Here is a 19,954-nt window from a genome sequence, read left to right on the forward strand (position 1 = left end):
CAATCAAAGGCATTGCTTTCTGTGATGACTTTCAAGCAACTCCATGGAGAGCCAAAGGCCCACAAATATGCTAACCAATCATGTGGCTAGACAGCTCTCTCTCTCAAGAATTCTAAAATGCAGCAAGTGTCCACCAGGTCAAGGGAAAGGTAATCTGTCTTTGTGTAAGTCTTAATGCCTGGAATTCCCTCTTGAGGTTCCTGGAAGCCAGAGTGCTGCCCAGTTCCTGTTGGTAACTGTAGTCAATTCTTGATTGGTAAAATGACTAGTGATCTGACATACATAATGCATATAATCCCATGTCTGCTAGTCCAGTACTTTTGTATCATTAGCAGCCTATCTCTCTCTTTCTGTCTCTCTCCCCCTCTCATTTCTCCTCCCTCTCTTTCTCCCTCCCTCTTCTCTTTCTGAGAGAAAACACAAAAAGGATGGGAGGAGATTAAACATACAGGTAAATATGACCAAAGAGAAAGAAGCCTGTCCTAAATTAAGCTATTTTGCGAACACAAAATCTAATACCTAATTACTTAGGCATGTTTGGCTATAAAACCCTAAACTTTTGATATGATATTAGTCAAAAGTACAAACTCAGATCAAAACTTTTATCTATCAAGAATACCTATATCCATGCCGGGCACTGGTGGCTCAAGCCTGTAATCTTAGCTACTCAGGAGGCTGAGATAGGATGATTGTGGTTCAAAGCCAGCCCCAGAAGAAAAGTCCTGGTGAGACGCATCTCCAATTAATCTTAACTGAAAAACTGGAATTGGCTCTATGGCTTAAGTTGGTAGAGCACTAGCCTTGAGTGAAAGAGCTCAGGGACAATGCCCAGGCCCTGAGTATAAGCCCAATGACCAATCAAAAAAAAAAAAAAAAAAAAAGAATACCTACATCCATAGTTGTTTGTTTTCCTAACAAGGAGTCCACAACTGGTTAATTCAGACAAGACCCAATACCTGCTTTCTCAAGCTTCTTCATAGCCCCCGAATAAATCCCTTGTAAATGTCTAAATTCTTAATGCTTTTCTTAGGAAAACCTAGAGTGTAATTCTCCAGATCACAGGTGGGTGGAGAACTACCACCACGAAGCAAACACATGGAATTCCAAGACTCACAAGTACACTTTATTGGAATATTACCACACACAAAAAAACAAGTAATGAATAGTACCACCTTTTTGTCTCCCCCTAAGCAACTGTTTTTAAAACACCATATTTCCATTCATATCAGTATCATATAGTCCAGTAAAATACAGATATCTGTATCTACAATAAAGATATATCTTAAAACAGAACTCTAGAAACAACAATAAAAGCAACCAATTCTAGTAACACTTAACAAAGCAGGAAAAACAGACATATCATTTTATTTCGACTTTTCCTATTTTCTCTCTGACAACAACTAAAGGCAAGCAGTTTCTAAATTCTCAGACTGAAAAATATAGATCTGGGGAATTAAGCAGAGCTAGAATAAAGGAATTCAAAGCACATTTGTGCCCAGCAAGGAAAAAAATTTGCTTCTCTTTATTAATCCATTTTTATTAAATAATAGCTACTTTGAATTGTAATAAAATAATTTTAAAATGAGAAAAATGTCACAGAGTAAAAACTTTTTCAGCTACTTTAGCTTGAATCTCAAGAACTTAAAACACTTTTCTATATGTGCGTGCTGGTGCTGAGGACTGATCTCAGGACCAGTATGCTGCCCCTGAGGTGTGTTCCCCCCCTCCCCAAGGCCAACACTCTACCACTTGACCTATAGCTCCACTTCCAGCTTTTTCTTTTTGGGTAGTTAATTGTAGATAAAGAGTTTTATAGGCTCTCTTATTGTTGACTTCAAACTGTGGTCCTTAAATCTCAGCCTGCCGAGCAGTTAGGATTACAGGCATGATTCCAGCTTAGACAGCATTTATGTTAAGGCAGAACATAGCCAAAATGACTGCTGAAAGTCTTTAAGAATATAATGTTCCAATGAAATAAAGTAAGCTCAGGGAACATTAGCTGATATTCTGTTTCCAAATCTAATCCTCCAGGCATAAACTACAAAGTTAATAAAGAGCAGATTAAAAGCAACCAAGAACGAATTATTAATTTGGTTTTCCATTTCACTCTTCAAACCTTGTTTTAAATGTGGCAGGGATCTCTGCTGCCAACACAGTTGGAGCTGTGGCAACTCCAATAACCAATGCATATCATCACAAAGGCTGTAGGTACACCTCAAAATGAAAGCACCATATGCCTCATTATTGAACTAAATTTATACACATAACGAAAACACTTTTAGCTTTCCAGTTCACAAAATAGTTCTTCCAAAGCCCTGAAGGTATTTTTCCAGATTTTATCCTTCGGTTTGTTTTCTTTCCTGTCCCCAAAATGCAGCGTTTGTGTAGCACCAGGCCAAGGACTAAAGGTAAATGAACACTGATGAATGCATAATAGACTGCTTCTTCAACACCTTCTCTATAGTTTCCTAAGGAAGAGCATCACATTGGTAGAAAAACAACTGAAAAAGGCAAATAACACTCTCTTTCCTGACAGAGGAAGCAGGATTTTGGCAAAAGCCATGTAACAATGGAAAAGACAAGATATGGGGGAAGGAAGCAATCCTGTAGTCAAAACTTCCCTTTCTTTCTTAGAAATAGTTTCCTGAGTCCAGTTCACTTATCAGCACTTTTTCTTAATAAAAACTCAACCTTATTACGTCTACCAATTCCTAGCTACTAATAAACAAATGCTAGTATGACCAATGCTGCATGCCAGGCATTGTGCTAAGAGAGAGTCTCACACATTTTCTACTGTATGCGTACAACTTCGGGGGGAAAAAGGGAATTATTAACTTCAATGGAATGGAAAGGAGAGCTCAGAAGTGTTTGCACTGTGCCATATGGCCTCGTAGCCTAACTACATTGTAAAAATTTGGGCTGAATACTTAAGTTGTTCCTTGTTTTGGTTACATTTAAGATGAATCACATCCTGCTGTCAAATTAGGGACCATGAGATAGAAAAGTGTGTCTCTCAACAGCCAAAACATGATGCCCCACAATAGATGAATGGATTTAAAAAATGTAGTACCCATATACAATGGAATTTTACACAGCCATTGGAAAGGATAAAATAATATCATTTGCAGGGAAATGGATGGAACTAGAACAAATCACGTTAAGTGAGGCAAGCCAAGATCAGAGACAAACGGCACATGTTCTTCCTGATATGCAGAAGTTAGATTTAAAATGCAATGAGACATGACAAATTATACAGGATTCTAGACAGACATATAGTGAAACCAAAAGAGTATAGTCTTAGAAAATCACGAAGTTGTAATACCCAAGCACCTCTTCATATATATATAAAATAATATACACACTGAAACAAACTCCAAAGATATGGAAACAAAGGGCCATTTTCTTAATTTTTTTTCTGATGACTCTGTGTTCTGTGCGGAGTATTCACATGCACATCTGAGGGAAGATGGGCATTGAGCACAGAATCAGTGGTAAAAAAAAAAAAACGTGCAGCAGCAGAGCTCACTGGCTTCACTGGACACTGATGAAATTGAACTACACAACTTGTGAATGGAGATAGGCAGTAGGTAGAGGGAATGGGAGAGAATGAGGGAACAGATGATACTATGCAAAAGGAAGGAAATGTGCTTATTACCTGATGTATGTAAAGTAACCCTGCTGTATATCACCCCTAAAACAACAAAAATGTAATAAAAAATAAGAGGAGAACAAAAGACAGTTGGAGCTCAGCTAGGACTACTGTAGCAGTGCCTGAACCAGGAGACAGATGAGCCCCAAAGAATCTGAAGTGATCCATCAGAGGAGTCTGGTACAGTATCTTGTAAATAAACCTGCCTAATATCCTCCAAAATGGCATGAGATTTTGGAGAATAAAGAGTCCAGTAAAAGAGAATGTAGAAATGATTTCCTGAGAACATGGACTCTGTGCAAGAGGGAGGATACTACTTTTAAGAGGGATGAAGTAAACAAGGAAAAATCCTAAATCAGCTGTGTTTTGGAGATAGTAACTAGGCAAGTCCAGCAGATAACAGATGCTTCCTGTAGGCAATAGGACATAGGACTCAAGGAGAAAACTGGGGCAGATGTGCTGAAGATGATGGATTTCAAGCTAAGGAGTGGTGATTTCTAGAGCAATGTCCTTCCAACAGTTCACTGGAACAGCTGCATCAGTATTACCTGAGCATGTTAAAAATGTAACTTGTGAGCCAGATACTGGGAGCTCACAGCTGTAATCCTAGTTATTCAGGATGCTGAGATTAGAGCCTGACCATTTTAAACCAGCCCAGTTAACTGGAGACTCTGTCTCCAATTAACCAGCAAAAAAAGCACAGCTAGAGTTTCTGGCTCAAGTGGTAAAGCACCAGCTGGAAGTGAGAGGCCTTGACTTCCACCCCTAGTATTGCCAAACAGAAAGAAAATAGGAAACAAATAGTATAAAGCAACTTTTGGAGCCCACCAGACCTACTATATAAGAACCTCCAAAGCAAAGCTATGTAATCTTTCTTTAAAATATGCCCTCCAATAATTGTGATGCATGCGCTAAGCTGAACTGCTGAGCTGTACAGTCAGTAAAACTCTGGGTTAGGCAATAGAAGAGAAGTTATATTTTAAGAAGGTTTAATTAATTTAATAGTAATCTGCAGAATGGTTTGGAAAGGGACTATTTGCAAAATGCATAAAATTCACAGAGCCTCTGCCGTGCAATTATTTATATGAGACAGCAATTTCAGATGACACATTAATTTGGGAAACAGGATACTGAGGTTTTTCTTTCTCTACCTATCACACCTAGCCCATTTATGACACTCTGGAAAATAATGCCTAGCCAAAGATTTTTCCTCTCCATGTGGAACTGTTAGCATTGCCTATTAAAACACTGTTGTTTTGAAAAAATTTGATGGAATGTTAAGGGAAAAAAAGTAAGACAACTTTAATTAGGTATATTATATGTAAAACTGAAATATGGGAAAAAGAACAGCTCCTATTAAATAAAGTCCAATACTCAAGGTAATAATGAACAGAAACAAGTATGGACTTTAACTAATTTTAAAATCCCACACATACCAAATAAAATGCTGGGTATAAATACAAAGCAGATTGATTTTTTGACAGAACAATGGAACTCTTTTTTTATTTAAGTAAGTGTTGACCTTTAAAGGAATTTCACAATTATCTACCTTTATTCCAGCGATGTCACATTTGCTCAAAAAAACTACTTCCACAGCCAGTTTACAAGCCATATAAGAAAACAAATACAGTTTTCATTTTATAAATCACTATGAAAACAGCTTTAAAAATGGAAAAGGTCATTTTCTACATTCATTATTCTTTTTAGTCACTAGATCTTACTCTTATGATTTTTGGTAAATATCCTTAAAAAGACAGGTTTGTAGCCCATGAGTATATATGTAGGAAGCAATCTCCAGAGTGAACAGCCTTTCAAAGTACATGATTACTTAAACTGGACATTGGTGGCTCAAGCTTCATAATCCTACCTACTGAGGAGGCTGAGGTTCTAGGCCAACCTGAGTATAAAAGTTTATCAGACAACTTCTTCTAAACAACCAGCAAAAACCAGGGATGGCAATGTGTCTCAAGTGGTAGAATGCTAGCCTACCAAGATCGGGAAAACATCACTAGAAAGGAAGTCACTCAACTTGTTTAACTACTGTTGGTATGTCTACTTAAAACAGTATATGTATTTAACAAATATTAACTAGGTCCTATTTTGGACAAAGAGCAGAGCTAGCTGGCCTGGTGGACATGTGGATGAATAAGGAAAGGTTCTTTTCCTGCTTTCAACATGATAGTTCTGGAAGACAATGATGATGACAAAAGCCTGTGTCACAGAAATTCTGTACTCTAGGAGACAAAACTAAGTACTTCTAACCTATACTACATGCCTTTATCTCATATTACTCATAGAATACCTAATAAATCATAATTTTATTCACTCTGCTAATGCAGCTTTCAACAGTAGTTAATAGATCATCTTCATTTTTTTATTCTCCTCAAGCCAGTGTTCCCTCATCCTCAAAGCTCCTGAGTTCATCATTACATATTTTATGTTAAGTAGTCCCAGGAGGATTTAATGAAGTCTTGCCAAAGTGTTTCATATGAGTGAATGTATACCGCTTATTGAACATCCACCAATTAAAAATTATCTTTTTTTTTTTTTTTGCCAGTCCTGGGGCTTTGACTCAGGGCCTGAGCACTGTCCCTGGCTTCTTTTTGCTCAAGGCTAGCACTCTGCCACTTGAGCCACAGCGTCACTGGCCATTTTCTATAGATGTGGTGCTGGGGAATCGAACCCATGGCTTTCTGTGTATGAGGCAAGCTCTCTTGCCACTAGGCCATGTTCCCAGCCCCCAAAATTATTATTATTTTTTTTTTACTACAAAAAGTTCCCTTTACCATTCTTCTAATAATCCCTTATAAAATTGCTGACTTGGGCTACTAATTCCTTAAATCACAATCTGGCCTGCTCAGGCATTCTAATTATGAGCTGAAAACCTGCAGTTGACTAGATATAACACTCAACTCTGCCAGTTGACAACAAAAATAACAAGCCTCAGAGATCAGCATCTTAAATATTCTAAAATTACTATCTTCTCAAACCACAATTTATAAAATAATGTAGTACATTTATGTCAATTGTTATTCATCATGTTAACATAGTCTCAAAGCCAAATTTAAACAGTTTTGGTATTTGGCAGACTTTTATGAACTACCTAAGGTCAGAATAGCAATACATTTTCAAATGTGCAGTTCTTAACCATTCTAAAAACCATGACTAAAACACTTGATTTGAAGATACAGACCCAAAGTGAAAACACTGAGAGCTCAAACTGCACAAACAATTACATTTTCAGTTCACTTAAAAATAGAATACCTTAGACAAAAATGTGAATTTCTTCTATTCAAACCACCAATGGTCTTTAACATACAAAAGATTTGCCTGCCCTTTCAAGAGTAAGATTATATTATGGTTCACGGTGAATGTTGTCCTCCTTTTGATTATTATTTTTTGTTGTTGTTGTTTAGGAATTCAACTCTGTATGGCCTGGCATCATTAAATCATACCTGAAATTCTATTTGGAGTATTTTTAAACTTCAACTAATCTTAAAATATTACAAAATCATCCTGATGGTGTAAATAAAAGAAGGCCTTCCCCAAGTCTCCAGAGAGACTGCCCTCTAGGTGCTGATAAAGTTGTCTGAGTCTTAGCTGAGAGAGAGGAGGACCCCTGAGTTCCTTCGTAAGAACTTGTATCAACAGAGCACAGTAGATTCTTGATAGACATCTAAGTAGTAAAGAAATAAATTGTGGTCATCTTATTATTTATTCATTTATTTATTTAATGAAAACCTATCTGTTGTCTTCAGGATTTTGCCTCCCCCAGCAGTCCATGTCTATCTGTACGGCCTAAACCTCTGCGCTTTGCCTTCTTCTCAGTTCTGTTCTTTTAAAACTATGCAACTCAAAATGAAAGAAATACAAATAGGCAAACAACCCAAGAGAAAATGTAAATTAAGGACATACAGAATAAAAATACAAGACACTGACTGTTCCACCTGTGAAATTGGTAAAGTATCACAGTTGGGAGTATAAATGGTTACACTTAGGATACTCTGGCCCATTCATTTCCCCTTCTCGGAATTTAAGGGGAACTTCTAATTACAGATATACAAAGCAACAGAAAGTGAGATAAATGTACTAAACCAAGGTGTTTAATTTAATCTTGTATATAAAAACAAAACAAACCCCAGGTTCTTGAAAAGTAGAAAGAGAAAAGATTTTGGTTCAAGTCAACCCAAAGAAAAAGTGAGCAAGACTCTCATTTCAACAAACAAGCTACGAATGACAACACACACCTGTAATCCCAGCTCCTTGGGATTCAGAGATAGGAGGACTATGATGTAAGGGTGTGCTGGGCAAAAGCAGAAACCTGGCCTGAAGGGAAAATTAAAAAAAAAAAAAAAGAAAAGAAAATACATAAAGCACAAAGTACTTGGGGCATGGCTCAGTGGTAGACTATTTGTTTAGGAAGCTTGAGACTTTGAGTTCAAATCTCAGTACCTCTCCTCAAAAAATGTCTAAATGCTCTTGGCCAAGGAAATGGTTATGCCTCAGTTTGATATCATAAAATAACCAATGAAAAAACAAAAGCCATGTATCTATAGTATGGTTATAACTATAGGAACCCCCCTCCCCCCAAAAAAATAAAGGTGCTGAAGAGGAGAGGCTGCTGTCCTGACCTGTGACCCAGAAGTAGGACTGAGAAAACAGTTTTCCTTTTTTCTCTTCAGCACTTTCAAAGCTATGCTTCCAAGTCAGGCAACAGTTTAAAATATAAAAGCCTGAAGAAAGATGGGGAACAATGGTGGGAAAGGTGACACTGATCAAGATGCACTGTACTTATAACTTTATTTGAGGAATTGAAACTTCTTTGTACAACTATATAATTAATAATTACTAATAGTAACAGATTAAAAATAATGAAAGATCCCAGCTTCTCTGCTGATGTATTTTCTCCCTTGCTAAGACAAATCTCAAAGTACAATCCTATCTGCTGAACAGCCTTTGTTTCCTACTTTGGCTATACTGGGGTTTGAATTCACAGCCTCACTCTAGCTAGGCAGATTCCCTACGACTTGAGCCACATCCCCAGTCCTTTTTGTTTTAGTTATTTTTCAGATAGAGCTTTACATTTTTTGCCTGGGATGGCCTTGAATCCTGATCTTCCAATCAGTACCTCTGGATTAGCTGGAATGACAGGTATGTAAGCAGCGTTAGTGATACACAGCCAGCCTTCAAGAAGCTACATGGCATTAAAAGGTGAACTTTCATGCAGCTGAAAATGAGATTCTGTATACACTTCCATGCTACCTTAATCATTTCATGAGTTTGTCCTACTGTATGCCCTTTAGACATAATGAAGAAACACCTTTTTTTGTGGTTCCTGTGTATAAATTCCCAAGAAAGAGGAACTAGAGTCAGAAAATAATTTCCGAAACATAGGACAAGGAAGCTGAATTATACTCCCTGAATTGGATTTTATATCTGAGACCTTTGTGTCTCCAAGAATCACATGGTCTTCAGGGGACCTGGAAAAAAACCATTCAATGAGCTAGAATCAGGCAGACGTGGGGATTCCATCAATAGCTCCTCTTCTTTGGATGTCCTGAGTTTGTATCTCAATCATAGTCATTCACAATTATTGCCACACCCTTTCCCATAAACCCTAGTGCAAGTCCATGGACTTTGCTACTAATGATGCAACACTGCTGTGCCAGGCACCCTCTCGGAGCCAACCGTCCTTCCTGAGGTTTCTTCTCATCCTCATGCCTCTTCTCACACCAACTTCTGGCACTAAGTACCCTTCACAAGGGCCTGAAGACATCACAATCTAAGAGGCCCACACAGACATATGTGAAATAAAAAGAAAAGTTAGTATACTATCATCTGAATGCACTTGTTTGCAGGACAGAGAAGGAACATAAAGAATCTTGGACTAGTTCTTTTGGATAAATTTCTGAGGCATGGAGACAAATGCACTGGAAGAGAGAGAAGGTGAGAGGAGGGGTGGAGGGGGTAGAGGGATGCCATTTAGTCTGGTTTCAAAAATCAAGTAAACGGGCTGGGGATATAGCCTAGTGGCAAGAGTGCCTGCCTCGGATACACGAGGCCCTAGGTTCAATTCCCCAGCACCACATATACAGAAAACGGCCAGAAGCGGCGCTGTGGCTCAAGTGGCAGAGTGCTAGCCTTGAGTGGGAAGAAGCCAGGGACAGTGCTCAGGCCCTGAGTCCAAGGCCCAGGACTGGCAAAAAAAACAACAACAACAACAAAAATCAAGTAAAGTCAAAGGCTTTTTAATTTTATCATCTCTGTCTGGATTCTGCGCAGGACTGCTGGGCTCCCAAGTACCTAAAGCAACTGTGGAGTTCTCCTGACCAAAAGGAAGGCTGTGATTCCTGAATGCTCTTAAGCCTTAATCTTATTTGGTTTTCTTTCAAGTACATAATAATCATAGGAATCTTTATCAAGCTCCTGTGGGGATAGGGCAGACCCACTACATTCTTCCTAGTGAACTGCTCAGCCTGTCTTGCTTTCACAGGCAATACCTTCCCAAGCAAAGCTGCCCAGACTGCTCTCCATCTAGGATATTCTCAGCAGTAAGATGTTCTCAGGGGGCTGCTGGCTCTTGGCTTGCTATTCAGATTTAAGTGGGGAAGGCTCAGCCTGTCAGTCTCCAAAGCACAAGATCCCATTACAGTCAAGATCATCACAGGCTCATCAGGGACTGGGCACTAGACAGCAGTTCCATAATCCATCAGTTGTATACTGCACAACCACAGGAAGCCACAGCTCACATGGTCCTAATTATTTCTCATATGTAAGGTGAGTACCAGGCAGAAGGATCTTGTAAGTCCTTCTCGTCCTGAAACCCCAATACATGTAAATTTAACATGAAATTACCAAAAAAAATCAAGAGCTACAAAATAAGATATTTTAATGCAAGCACTGACTATCAGATGACAGGCTGTAATGTCATTATAGAATTTATCCTAACTATAAACTTTTTTCCAAATCTAAAAATCATTGCACTTCTTAAAAACATTCCTCCAAAGACAAAACAGGCTGAAATTCATCTGCCTCAATCTCAGTCTCTTCCTCCTTCCTTCCCTTGCACTTTAGGGGAAGAATTTCAATGCTTAAGGAGATAACTTGACTGTAACTACTTAGAGAAGATGGTACTTGAGGAACTAGAATATTTGACTGCAAAAGACAAATTGTTCATACATATTTTAAAGTAGAGAAGTAGAAGCAGTACATGCAGTTTAGTGTATAATTTTAATGACAGCTACAGTTTTGGCCAATTTGGTAAAAAATCTAAGAAAATAATCCTTAACTATAGCACAGTAAAAACAATAGCTACCTACGGAAATCACACTGATGAACTGTAAATGCATCTCTATAAGCATCAAAATAGAATCTTATCTCTTTTTATAAGTGCCTCTTGAGAGACTTCATTATGCACTTCCCTGGGTCATTAAACAGTATAGGGAACGATGCACTGTTTGCTTGGTGTCTAGGTAGTGACCAGAAACAGAAAAGACAAGTAGTATTTATTGTACATCCACAGGGTGTCTAATGCCTTACCAAATGCTTTAACATTCAGGAGCTGACACTGTGGGCACTATTTTACAAAAGAGGAAACTGAAGCTCTGAGAGATTAAGTAATATATGGAAGGTCACAGATGTAGTGAATGGGGAGAATAGTTTCACATCCAGATAATTTTGCTCCAAATGGATGGGACAAAGAGATAGGCAAGGAAACTGAAGACTCCCCAGGACCTATTGGAGTAGAGAGGATGGCTCAAAGATTTGTGCGATTTTTAAGGGTATGTACACCTAAAAATGCAGCTGTTGATTTCTCTGTTACTCAATAATACAATGACAGAAGAGCACAGGACATTTAAAGTTTGAAAGAATTCCTCCAAATAATACTTTCTTCTCTGGGCACAGAGTCCATTGTAAATTTTCCTTTTCCTTTCACTCACTTTTCTTCATAAAGAATGTGCAATTGAATGATTACAAATGCCTCTACTTCCTGCAGAGATCTTCATAAGAGAAAAAGACGTCATATCAAACTTTCCCCAGATGGTTTTAAAAAATAAGTAGTTTGCTAAATCATGCCAATAGTGAGAGTTTTAAAAAGTATTCAGTTAATTTAAAAACCAACATGAGGTTAAATTTATAACGTTTGAGAATTAAGTCATCTATGTTTTATACTCATTCTACATTAGGGTCTGTCAATAATTAACATGAACTTTGAACTTTCAATTGATGTGCTTTGCAGTTTTATTCAGAAGGCAAGCTGAGTGTGAGCTAGGGAAGGACACTCACTAACGAGACTTCTGTTTTCAACTCAGCTTTCACATTAACAGGTGAGGTGATCTCCCGAAACAAGTTTTTAGTGTCTTGGTTGTCTCTACTACACAATGCATAAGCTGAGCTATCTCTAAGTTCTCACCTCGCCATAACATTTTATGTCTTAGAACATATGTTTAGTTTTTAAAAATTAGAGACTTGAAGTAATCATTTTTATGGCATATTGTTGGTAACAGAAAAATATAATGTGCAGTTTAGGTAAAGAGCCTTTTCACAGAGAGAGGTGGGAAGCAGACGATTACATGTGACTACATGTGGTTGAGTGACTAAACACCAAGCTAGGTACTAGGCTTCTAAGAACACTGAGGGTACACTCAGAACTTATTTTCCTCAAAGAAAGAGTATCTTCATTAAACTCCGAGACATTGGTTTCTTTTCCTTTTTATCAATTTAGGCCATTTTACCAGTCATATCACAGGATCTTGGGAGCCCATAGTGACTGCTTTTCTCTTTTTCTTCCTTTTCTCTGTTGCTGTTTCTCTCTTTCCTTCTCTTTTTCCCCTGTCAGTCCTTGAGCTAAAAATCAAAGTCTAGATGTTGTCCCTTAGCTTTTTTGCTCAATGCTGACACTTAAATTTGAGCCACTTTTCCATTTCAGCTTTTTTGGGGTGGTTAACTGGAGATAAGAGTATTATGGATGTTTCTGACTGGGCTTGCTTTGAATAGTGATCCTCAGATTTCAGTCTTCTGAGCAGTGAGGAGTACACATAGAAGCCACTAGGCACCTGGCTGTGGTCGCTCTTCTAACCAAATAAAACTCATCTTTGACAAATATATATATATGTCTATATAATTTGGTAGAGTATAAAGAAATTCAAAGGCCAGAGGCTGTCCACTGGGATAGGGGGGTTCTATCCCAGTCCTGTGCAACTCTTTGCTGCTCCCTTAAGTCTTCATCTTTCACACAGATCTCAATATTCCTCTTCTCTGACCTTGAGACACATACTTAAAGCTCACTTCAATAAACAAACACACCATCATAACTTATGAAATTAGTATTAAGATTTTATAAGTACTTAACAGCATGTTGAAGAAAATCCTTTACAAGCACTTCACATGCTCCTTGCTTTGAGGTGAGGGAGAGCCCTGAGCCCTGAGTATGAAGTCTGCCATTCGGGCTGTGAACATGGAGTGCTTCACAGCAAAGCTAGGGAAACAACCCAAAGCAGTTCTAGTTTCTTAAGTCAAAACTTCAAATTGTGGCTTGTATTATTTGTAAGTGCTATTTTCCACAAAAGAACTAACCCATCTCAGTAACCTGGGAAGTTAAGCTTCAAAATAAATGGGTTTCCTTTGGTCTGTGGAGGAGGATTATTCCCTCCCTCCCCCTACCTCTGATCTTCACCAGAAGAATGAATGGTTAACATTAATAAGAACTGGTATAAATCTTAATGAAAATAGTTGAACCATTAGCCATCAATATGGAATCTTTCCTTAAATCTATGATTATACAAATAAGTCTGAAATAAAAATGCAGCTGGGCACCAGTGGCTCACATCTGTAATCCTAGCAACTCAGGAGGCTGATGTCAGAGGACTGCAGTTGGAAGCCAGAATGGGCAGGAAAGTTCCTAGGACTCTTATCTCCAAAGAAGCAGCAGAAATCAGGAGATGCAGCTGTGGGGCTGGGATCAAGTGGTAGAGCACTAGGTTTGAGCACAAACATTCAGGGACAGCGCCCGGGCCTTGAGTTCAAGCCCCAGGACTGGGAAACATTGTTTTAAAAACAAAAATCTTCTTTTGAGAAACTCAGAAGGCATATGTGATTCTACAGCTGAAAGGAAGACTCAACAGGACAGACCCAAAGCAGACAGCCTGCACAATGGCCACCTCTTCTCATGTTAGTAGGGACTCCACTTTGAGAAGGGTCAACTTGATTTCGGTCTGGACTAATCAGAATTCCCCATAATTCCAGGAAATGGACAAAAAAACACACATTATTTTCTAAATTGGGTCAGGGCTCTAATACTAAAGTACATGGCAGACCCAGTGTGTTACCCCCACCTACTAAAAAAACAAAAACAACTAAAAATACTACTTAACTTTTTAAAGATGGGTGGAGTACAGAGGAAATGAATGACTTTTTTTTAGGAATTCTATGGTGCTGTTTTAACTTCTGTGCTTCATTATCTTAACCGTTTTTGTTTTTTAAGCTATAGGCAGCTTTAGTATAATTTTAAGATCAAATTTATGGAAATAAACATGTACTTTGTGTGTCTTATAAATTCCTGGGGAATTGCAAAGTAAATGTGTTTACAGTATTTCCACAATGGCAGGGGCAAGGAAATTTTATATTGAAGGTTTACCATCCATCAAATTGGTAGTGGAAATCACAATACCTTTTGTGAAGGACTTCAGTCAATGGCCTATTTTAATTAACAAACTATCTCCCCTAAGACACAAATTTATTACAAATGCATTATAGCACCAATAACAGTAACAGTTATATTAGCATTATGAAAAACAGTAGTGTTTTTGAACCAAAGTCATAAAAGAAAAGTTTAACTTAAGATGACAGCTCAAGCTCCCAACCTAGAAGTCCTCTTTATGTATTGTAAATTTTAACTATAAACATATTGGGGCTTTCAGGTGTGATAAAGGAAATTATATTAAGCAAAGCAAGCCAGACCCAAAGAAACATAGACTGCATGGTTTTCTTCATTTATAAAACTAGAATATGTCTAGGATATTCTTAGCAGAGGATCACAATAGTTCAATAGCTGTGTGCATATGGCCATATAAACCAATGCTTATCAAAACGATCTCTAAGAAATAGAAACAGAGTGTTTGTTGTTGTTTTTTTGGTAGGTGTATACTGTTTGCAGTTACTTCCTCTTCCTTTTTTTTTGTTCCTTTGGTTTATTCCCTGTTGTCACCGTTTTTGATTTGTGTACCCTTTGTCTTGTATATAAGCCTATCTGCCTATCTGATTTGGGGAAGGGGGAACCCCAGAAATGGTGTGACAAATGATGAACCAATACAACTGTGATACTTACTAGACACTATGTTAGAAATGAACTTTAAAACTTGGGGATGTGTGTAGGGGGGAAACAGGAGAAAAAGAGGGAGGGATAACACTGTTTGGAAAGAAATGTACTCATGACCATACTTAGGTAACTGTAACCCTTCTGTATATCACCTTTACAATAACATTAAAAAAATAAAAACCTTAGTATAAAGAGAACTAGAAAATACAGGCACAAGAACTAACAAAATCAAGGTTAAGATCATTGTCCACGGCAATGCACCCATAGTGGCACCTGAAGTTGAATACAAGTATGTAAAGCTATAGTTGAAGTTTTATTCACAATGGAAAACCACTCTTTCCTCTCTAAAACCAAATGCCTCATCTGTCGGAAAAGTATGTTACTTTCTGTGGTTTACAAAGAACTAGTCTGCTTGAACTGACAGAAAAATCATAATCCATTTCTTCCCACAAGCCCCTGCCTGACTACTGAAGCTAATTATGCTGGCTCTTTTTGGGTATTCACAGTAACATTGAATTTTAAAAGACAAGTGTAGTTCCACCACTTTCTGCAACACCGAGAAGTTGCAAAACATGTAAGAGCTAAGATGTTGGCAATGTACTTATATCAGAGGCTACATAAATTTCCTTTGCATGGTAAATTAAATCCTTTTGATTTAGAGACACAGATAAGGTGGATCTAATAGAGACAGACATGTACACTGCTAATGTCCTGAATGGACTTCGACCATCTAGCTGCTTCTGCTCTCAATGCGCTTTAAATCATTAATGGTCACTGCTAGAAGTTTTATAACATCTGTGCATCTTCAGAGTTTAAAATCTCTTTCTCAGACAAGTGCAGTTTGCACTACCCTGCAGCCCATACAAATTTAGAGGCATACTATGCATGAATTACTCTGTTCAACAAATTTAAAGGTAAAGGTCATTTATGCTTAATTTCTAAGTTAGATAATGAGTCTGAATTGAGTATGAAAGGATGTTTGGAAAGACATACAGTTTGGTTCCACCCTCCAGGTCTGATAGTGCTGACAAAAATTTGTAGAGAAAGGAAACTACTATGGAGAAAGAAGTTCTGTTCACAGAGTGGAACTCATGCCCCTCCCCCTTGCCAAGTCTGGGAGAGTTCTTTGCCTGAGGAAGGGTCCCAAAGATGCAGAAAGGTTGAAGGACTATTAAAGGAAGCTATATAGCTGAGGATGAAGACATCTCCCTAGGCTACGCAGAAGAAAACGAAATGTACTGGAACTTGCTCAATTACAGCATAACCAAACCCATCTGGCCATATGTTAAAGTTACAAATCACATGACAATCCATACTGCTGCCACTTAAGCAAAGTACCTCTGGGTCACCTCAGAGTTCTGTTTACTCTCTGAAAATCTGATCTGGATGCTTCCTTTCATGCTTACTGACCGGATAACAAAGCAAACATTTCAGAGGTTCTGTGTAATTACTTTTAAAAGTAGCAAAAAATTATTTTTATTCATAATGTATTTTAGAAAATGGAATCAGATTTGGAACAACATGCTTTTAGTAGAATTCCTACAGCTCTATATTCTCGGTAAAACCCAGGCTGGCACAGTTTCACAGTGCTGGAAGGAGGCATGTCCACAGCCACCTTGGTGGCAGGTGACTGAGAGGAAATCCAGGTTCAAGTCCTGATTCTGGTTTCTAACTACTTGTCAAGCTCAAGGCCCTTTAATTTTCATCTTTGAAATGACAGCCTAAAAGGATTTTCAAGGTCTCCTTCAGCTTTAAGCTGGTCATGAACTAATCACATGTTACAAGTTTTACTGAAAATTACCAGAACGAAATTATAGAGGACTTATCAAAATCCATGTTTGTCCTAGATTAACTTTGTTATTGCCCTGATGTGGAGGCAAACCTGTTGCTTCACACAAATACCCTCTTTCTGACTGTACTAAAAATATGAGATTTTTTTAAAAATTAATTTTTTTGTTTTTTAAAGGCAGTAAACCATAGTACCCTTCTTATGATGGGAAGTTCTCAAGTTTAACCTTCACAGTTTTTAAGTACACTCAGAATAACACCTGGCAGAATGGGGCCACATGACTGAACGTTGGGTTCACTGGTTTGCTGAGAGAACCTTTATATCATGCGTGATTGATGCTTTGCGTTCACAGTAGTTTCATTTTTAAGTCACCCCCAGTGTTTGGGCAGGGTGTAAAAGAGGTTGCTGAGTCCCTTCATTGTTGCTGCTCTTAGGAACAATTAGCCGTGCAGGAGCCAATGGAAAAGACTAGCATATTACCTGTGCATGTATTCACATCTATCACATACGGTTTTAAGCTTATGAAATTAAAAACAATGGGTTTCACCCTCGGATTTTCATATAAACCAAGGGAAAAGGAGAGACTGACAGCACCTGGTGGAAAGAGGAAAACCTCCATCTTTTCTGCACTGTAAGGTTGCAGTCTTAAGAGAGTTTCACAGGTTTGACTCTTCTCCCTGAAAACCAGCACCAACTGGGTGGGAAGCCAGGCAGGACGCACTCACCTCTTTGATCTTTGCCCTCTTCTCACAGATGGCGGCGTCGGCGGGTTCCCTGTTCTCCACCCCGATGGGGGGCTGGAAGTCCACCTTGGGCAATCCCCCGAACTGCTCCCGTTCACGCTGCTGGTCCTGGTCCTGGGCCACCTTCTCCTTCTCCAGCAGGATGTCTCTTTGGATCTCCTCGGGCAGCTTCTGTAGGGTCTCCTTGGCTTCCCTGAGAGCCCGCTCGTGGTTTTCGCGGATCCTGGCCAAGTTGTCCTGGAGGGCGCCCACGGGGTCCCCGGGCGCGCCCTCCTCGCGGTGCCAGATTCGCCCCTCCTCGGCGTCCTCCGCGCGCGCCCCAGGCCCGGGCTTGCGGTCGGCGGCGGGCGGCAAGGCGGGGCTGGAGTGGAACAGGACCCCGCTGAGCAGCTTGGAGGAGTCGGGCAGGAAGAAGATCGCCCCGAAGCAGAGCGTGATGAAGGCGCTGAACACCAGCAGCAACACGAACTTCTCTGTCAGGCGGAAGGCGGCGGGGCCCGACCCTTTCCTGCCACCGCCGCCGCCTCCCCCGAGCCCCCCACTCAGGCCGCCGCCCCCGGGGCTGCTGAAGAGCGGCAACAGGCCCCCGACGGGCATCGCTCCCGCCGCCTCGGCCGTGGGGTGGCCGGCTGTCCAGTGGCCCGGCGCCGAGCCGCTCAGCAGCCAAACTTCGCTGCCGCCGGCCGTCAGCGGCTGCGGGGCCGGGTCCTGCGCATCCAGGCCGCCCAAACCGCTCGGCTGGGCTGCGGGTCTCCCCGGGGTAAACAGCTCTCCGCCGGACCTTCTCCCTGATGTGGCTCTTTTGGCCAACCAGCACGCGCGACACACAGCAGGCTGCGGCCCCTGCGGGAGAGAAAAATAAACAGTAACGCGTTGTAATTACAAGGGGGATGATAAAGTTTCCAGCGGGTCCCCGCCCTCCGATGACCTGGAGAGCCCCGGGACTGCCCGCCCCCCACCTCCCGTCCCCCCTCCCCTGGCACCCTGAGTACGAGAGTCCGGCTCCCGGTACCGCCCTCCGAGCCCACGTTGAACTTGGGGTGAAGTTTTCGAGTCCCAGCGAGGGGCGGGCTGTCCCGCGCACGCTTGGGGCAGGACCGCGCGCGGACACCCCGGGAAGGGCAGCGCACCTCGGGGCAGAAAAAGCGCAGCGCGGGTGGGAGGGCGGGGGGCTTATCAACTTCGCCCACTCCCCATCTCGGAGCCGAGACCCCCTCGCTGCCTCTTTCCTTTCCAGGTGGCGGCTGAGCGCGGGGCCCGGTAGCCCCCCAGCCGCGGCTCAGGTGGGCGAGCGCGCCGACCCGCGGGCGAGTAGGAAGCGGCGAGCCGGGCGGCACGATGCCCTCCTCCGCGGCCCCGCGAGCTCTAATAGCACTGCCGGTCTCAGGGCGGTCGGAAACGGGGGCGGTGACGCGGCCGGAGAGTGACAGCACGGCCGGGCCAATCTCACGCCGCCCAGGGTCCCGCGGGGGTGGAGCCGAGGCGGGGAGGGGGCCGCGCGGGGCGGGGAGTTTACGGGAAGCGCAGCCTCGCGGGGGCCCGGCCGCCGGGGGCGGGGAGGTCGCGGGTCCCCGAGCGCGCGGCTCGGCGCGGCGCGGCACTGGCGGGAGCCGCGGTGAGTAGGGCTGTCATACCCTCGTGGAGACCCGGGGCAGAGGGGAAGCGGACGGGGGTCGGGAATTTACCCCGGGCCGACCTCGAGTCGGGGTTCCCGGGGAGGTGGATCCCCGAGTGAGCTGACACGGGGCCTCCTGCTCTCTTGTTTGGACCCGTGCCCTGCGGTCGGAGCCTCCTCGAAGTGGTCGGGTAAAGGCAGAGACCGCAGGACACCGTGTCCTTCTAAAGCGCACGTTTTCTTCGGTTACTTTTATTTATTTATTTATTTTCTTCCTTAACCCAACCAGGATTTCCCTGGTGCTCAGTAACAAACCCAAGTCCCCGGGTTTGGAGTCCCCAGTGCTCTCGAGATCTTTGGGGCTCTCAGGTTTAACACCCCGGTACATCCTCAAAGGCTTAATTTTATGAGGGCTTAGGGACTCTACAGATACACCCCTTTGCCCCCTTCAGAAAAAAAAAAAAAAAGTTGTGGTATCTCCCTGCCCCTTCCCCAAACACACTTTTGAAATTTATTTACCTCATCGTAGTCGGTGAAATTTTCCATTCAAAGAAGATAGTTGGTGGTGGGTTTTTTTGTTGTTGTTTTTTTTTAATGCTGACCGAGCTTCAAGCAGTAAATTGAACACTGGAGCCGACTACTTCCAGCCAAGTACACGACTTGATCCAATGGAGATTGTTGTTCAAGACAAACAGTATTTGATAGCTCAAAGAATGCCATGGAGACTGGCTCCACCTCTCATGACATCGCGTGGAATGCCCTGGCCCCTGCTGCTGATCACAGAGAACGGCTTGTAGACCTGATTGGTATCCCTCCCCTCACTTACCTTAGGAGCGAGGGT

At 41.5% G+C, this 19,954-nt stretch overlaps 1 protein-coding gene across 2 annotated transcripts in view; it reads right to left on the bottom strand.

Moving 5' to 3' along the window:
* Man1a1 (mannosidase alpha class 1A member 1) overlaps nt 1-19,745 on the bottom strand; it is a 165,574-nt gene extending 145,829 nt beyond the window's left edge. Inside the window, exons 1-2 of one of the 2 annotated variants that reach the window (XM_048353993.1) lie at nt 19,633-19,745; nt 17,481-18,341 (exon numbers count right to left, since the gene is read on the bottom strand). In XM_048353993.1, the coding sequence (XP_048209950.1) occupies nt 17,481-18,341; nt 19,633-19,659 (888 nt within the window). In that variant the 5' untranslated portion in view covers nt 19,660-19,745. Of the gene's footprint in view, nt 1-17,480; nt 18,342-18,628; nt 18,867-19,632 lie in introns of those variants that run through there. The other variant, XM_048353994.1, reaches the window with a different exon arrangement.
* Between the last annotated feature and the right edge of the window lie 209 nt (nt 19,746-19,954).

This window comes from Perognathus longimembris, chromosome 9 (assembly GCF_023159225.1).
Source record: "Perognathus longimembris pacificus isolate PPM17 chromosome 9, ASM2315922v1, whole genome shotgun sequence".
NCBI classification, from domain to species: Eukaryota; Metazoa; Chordata; class Mammalia; order Rodentia; family Heteromyidae; genus Perognathus; species Perognathus longimembris.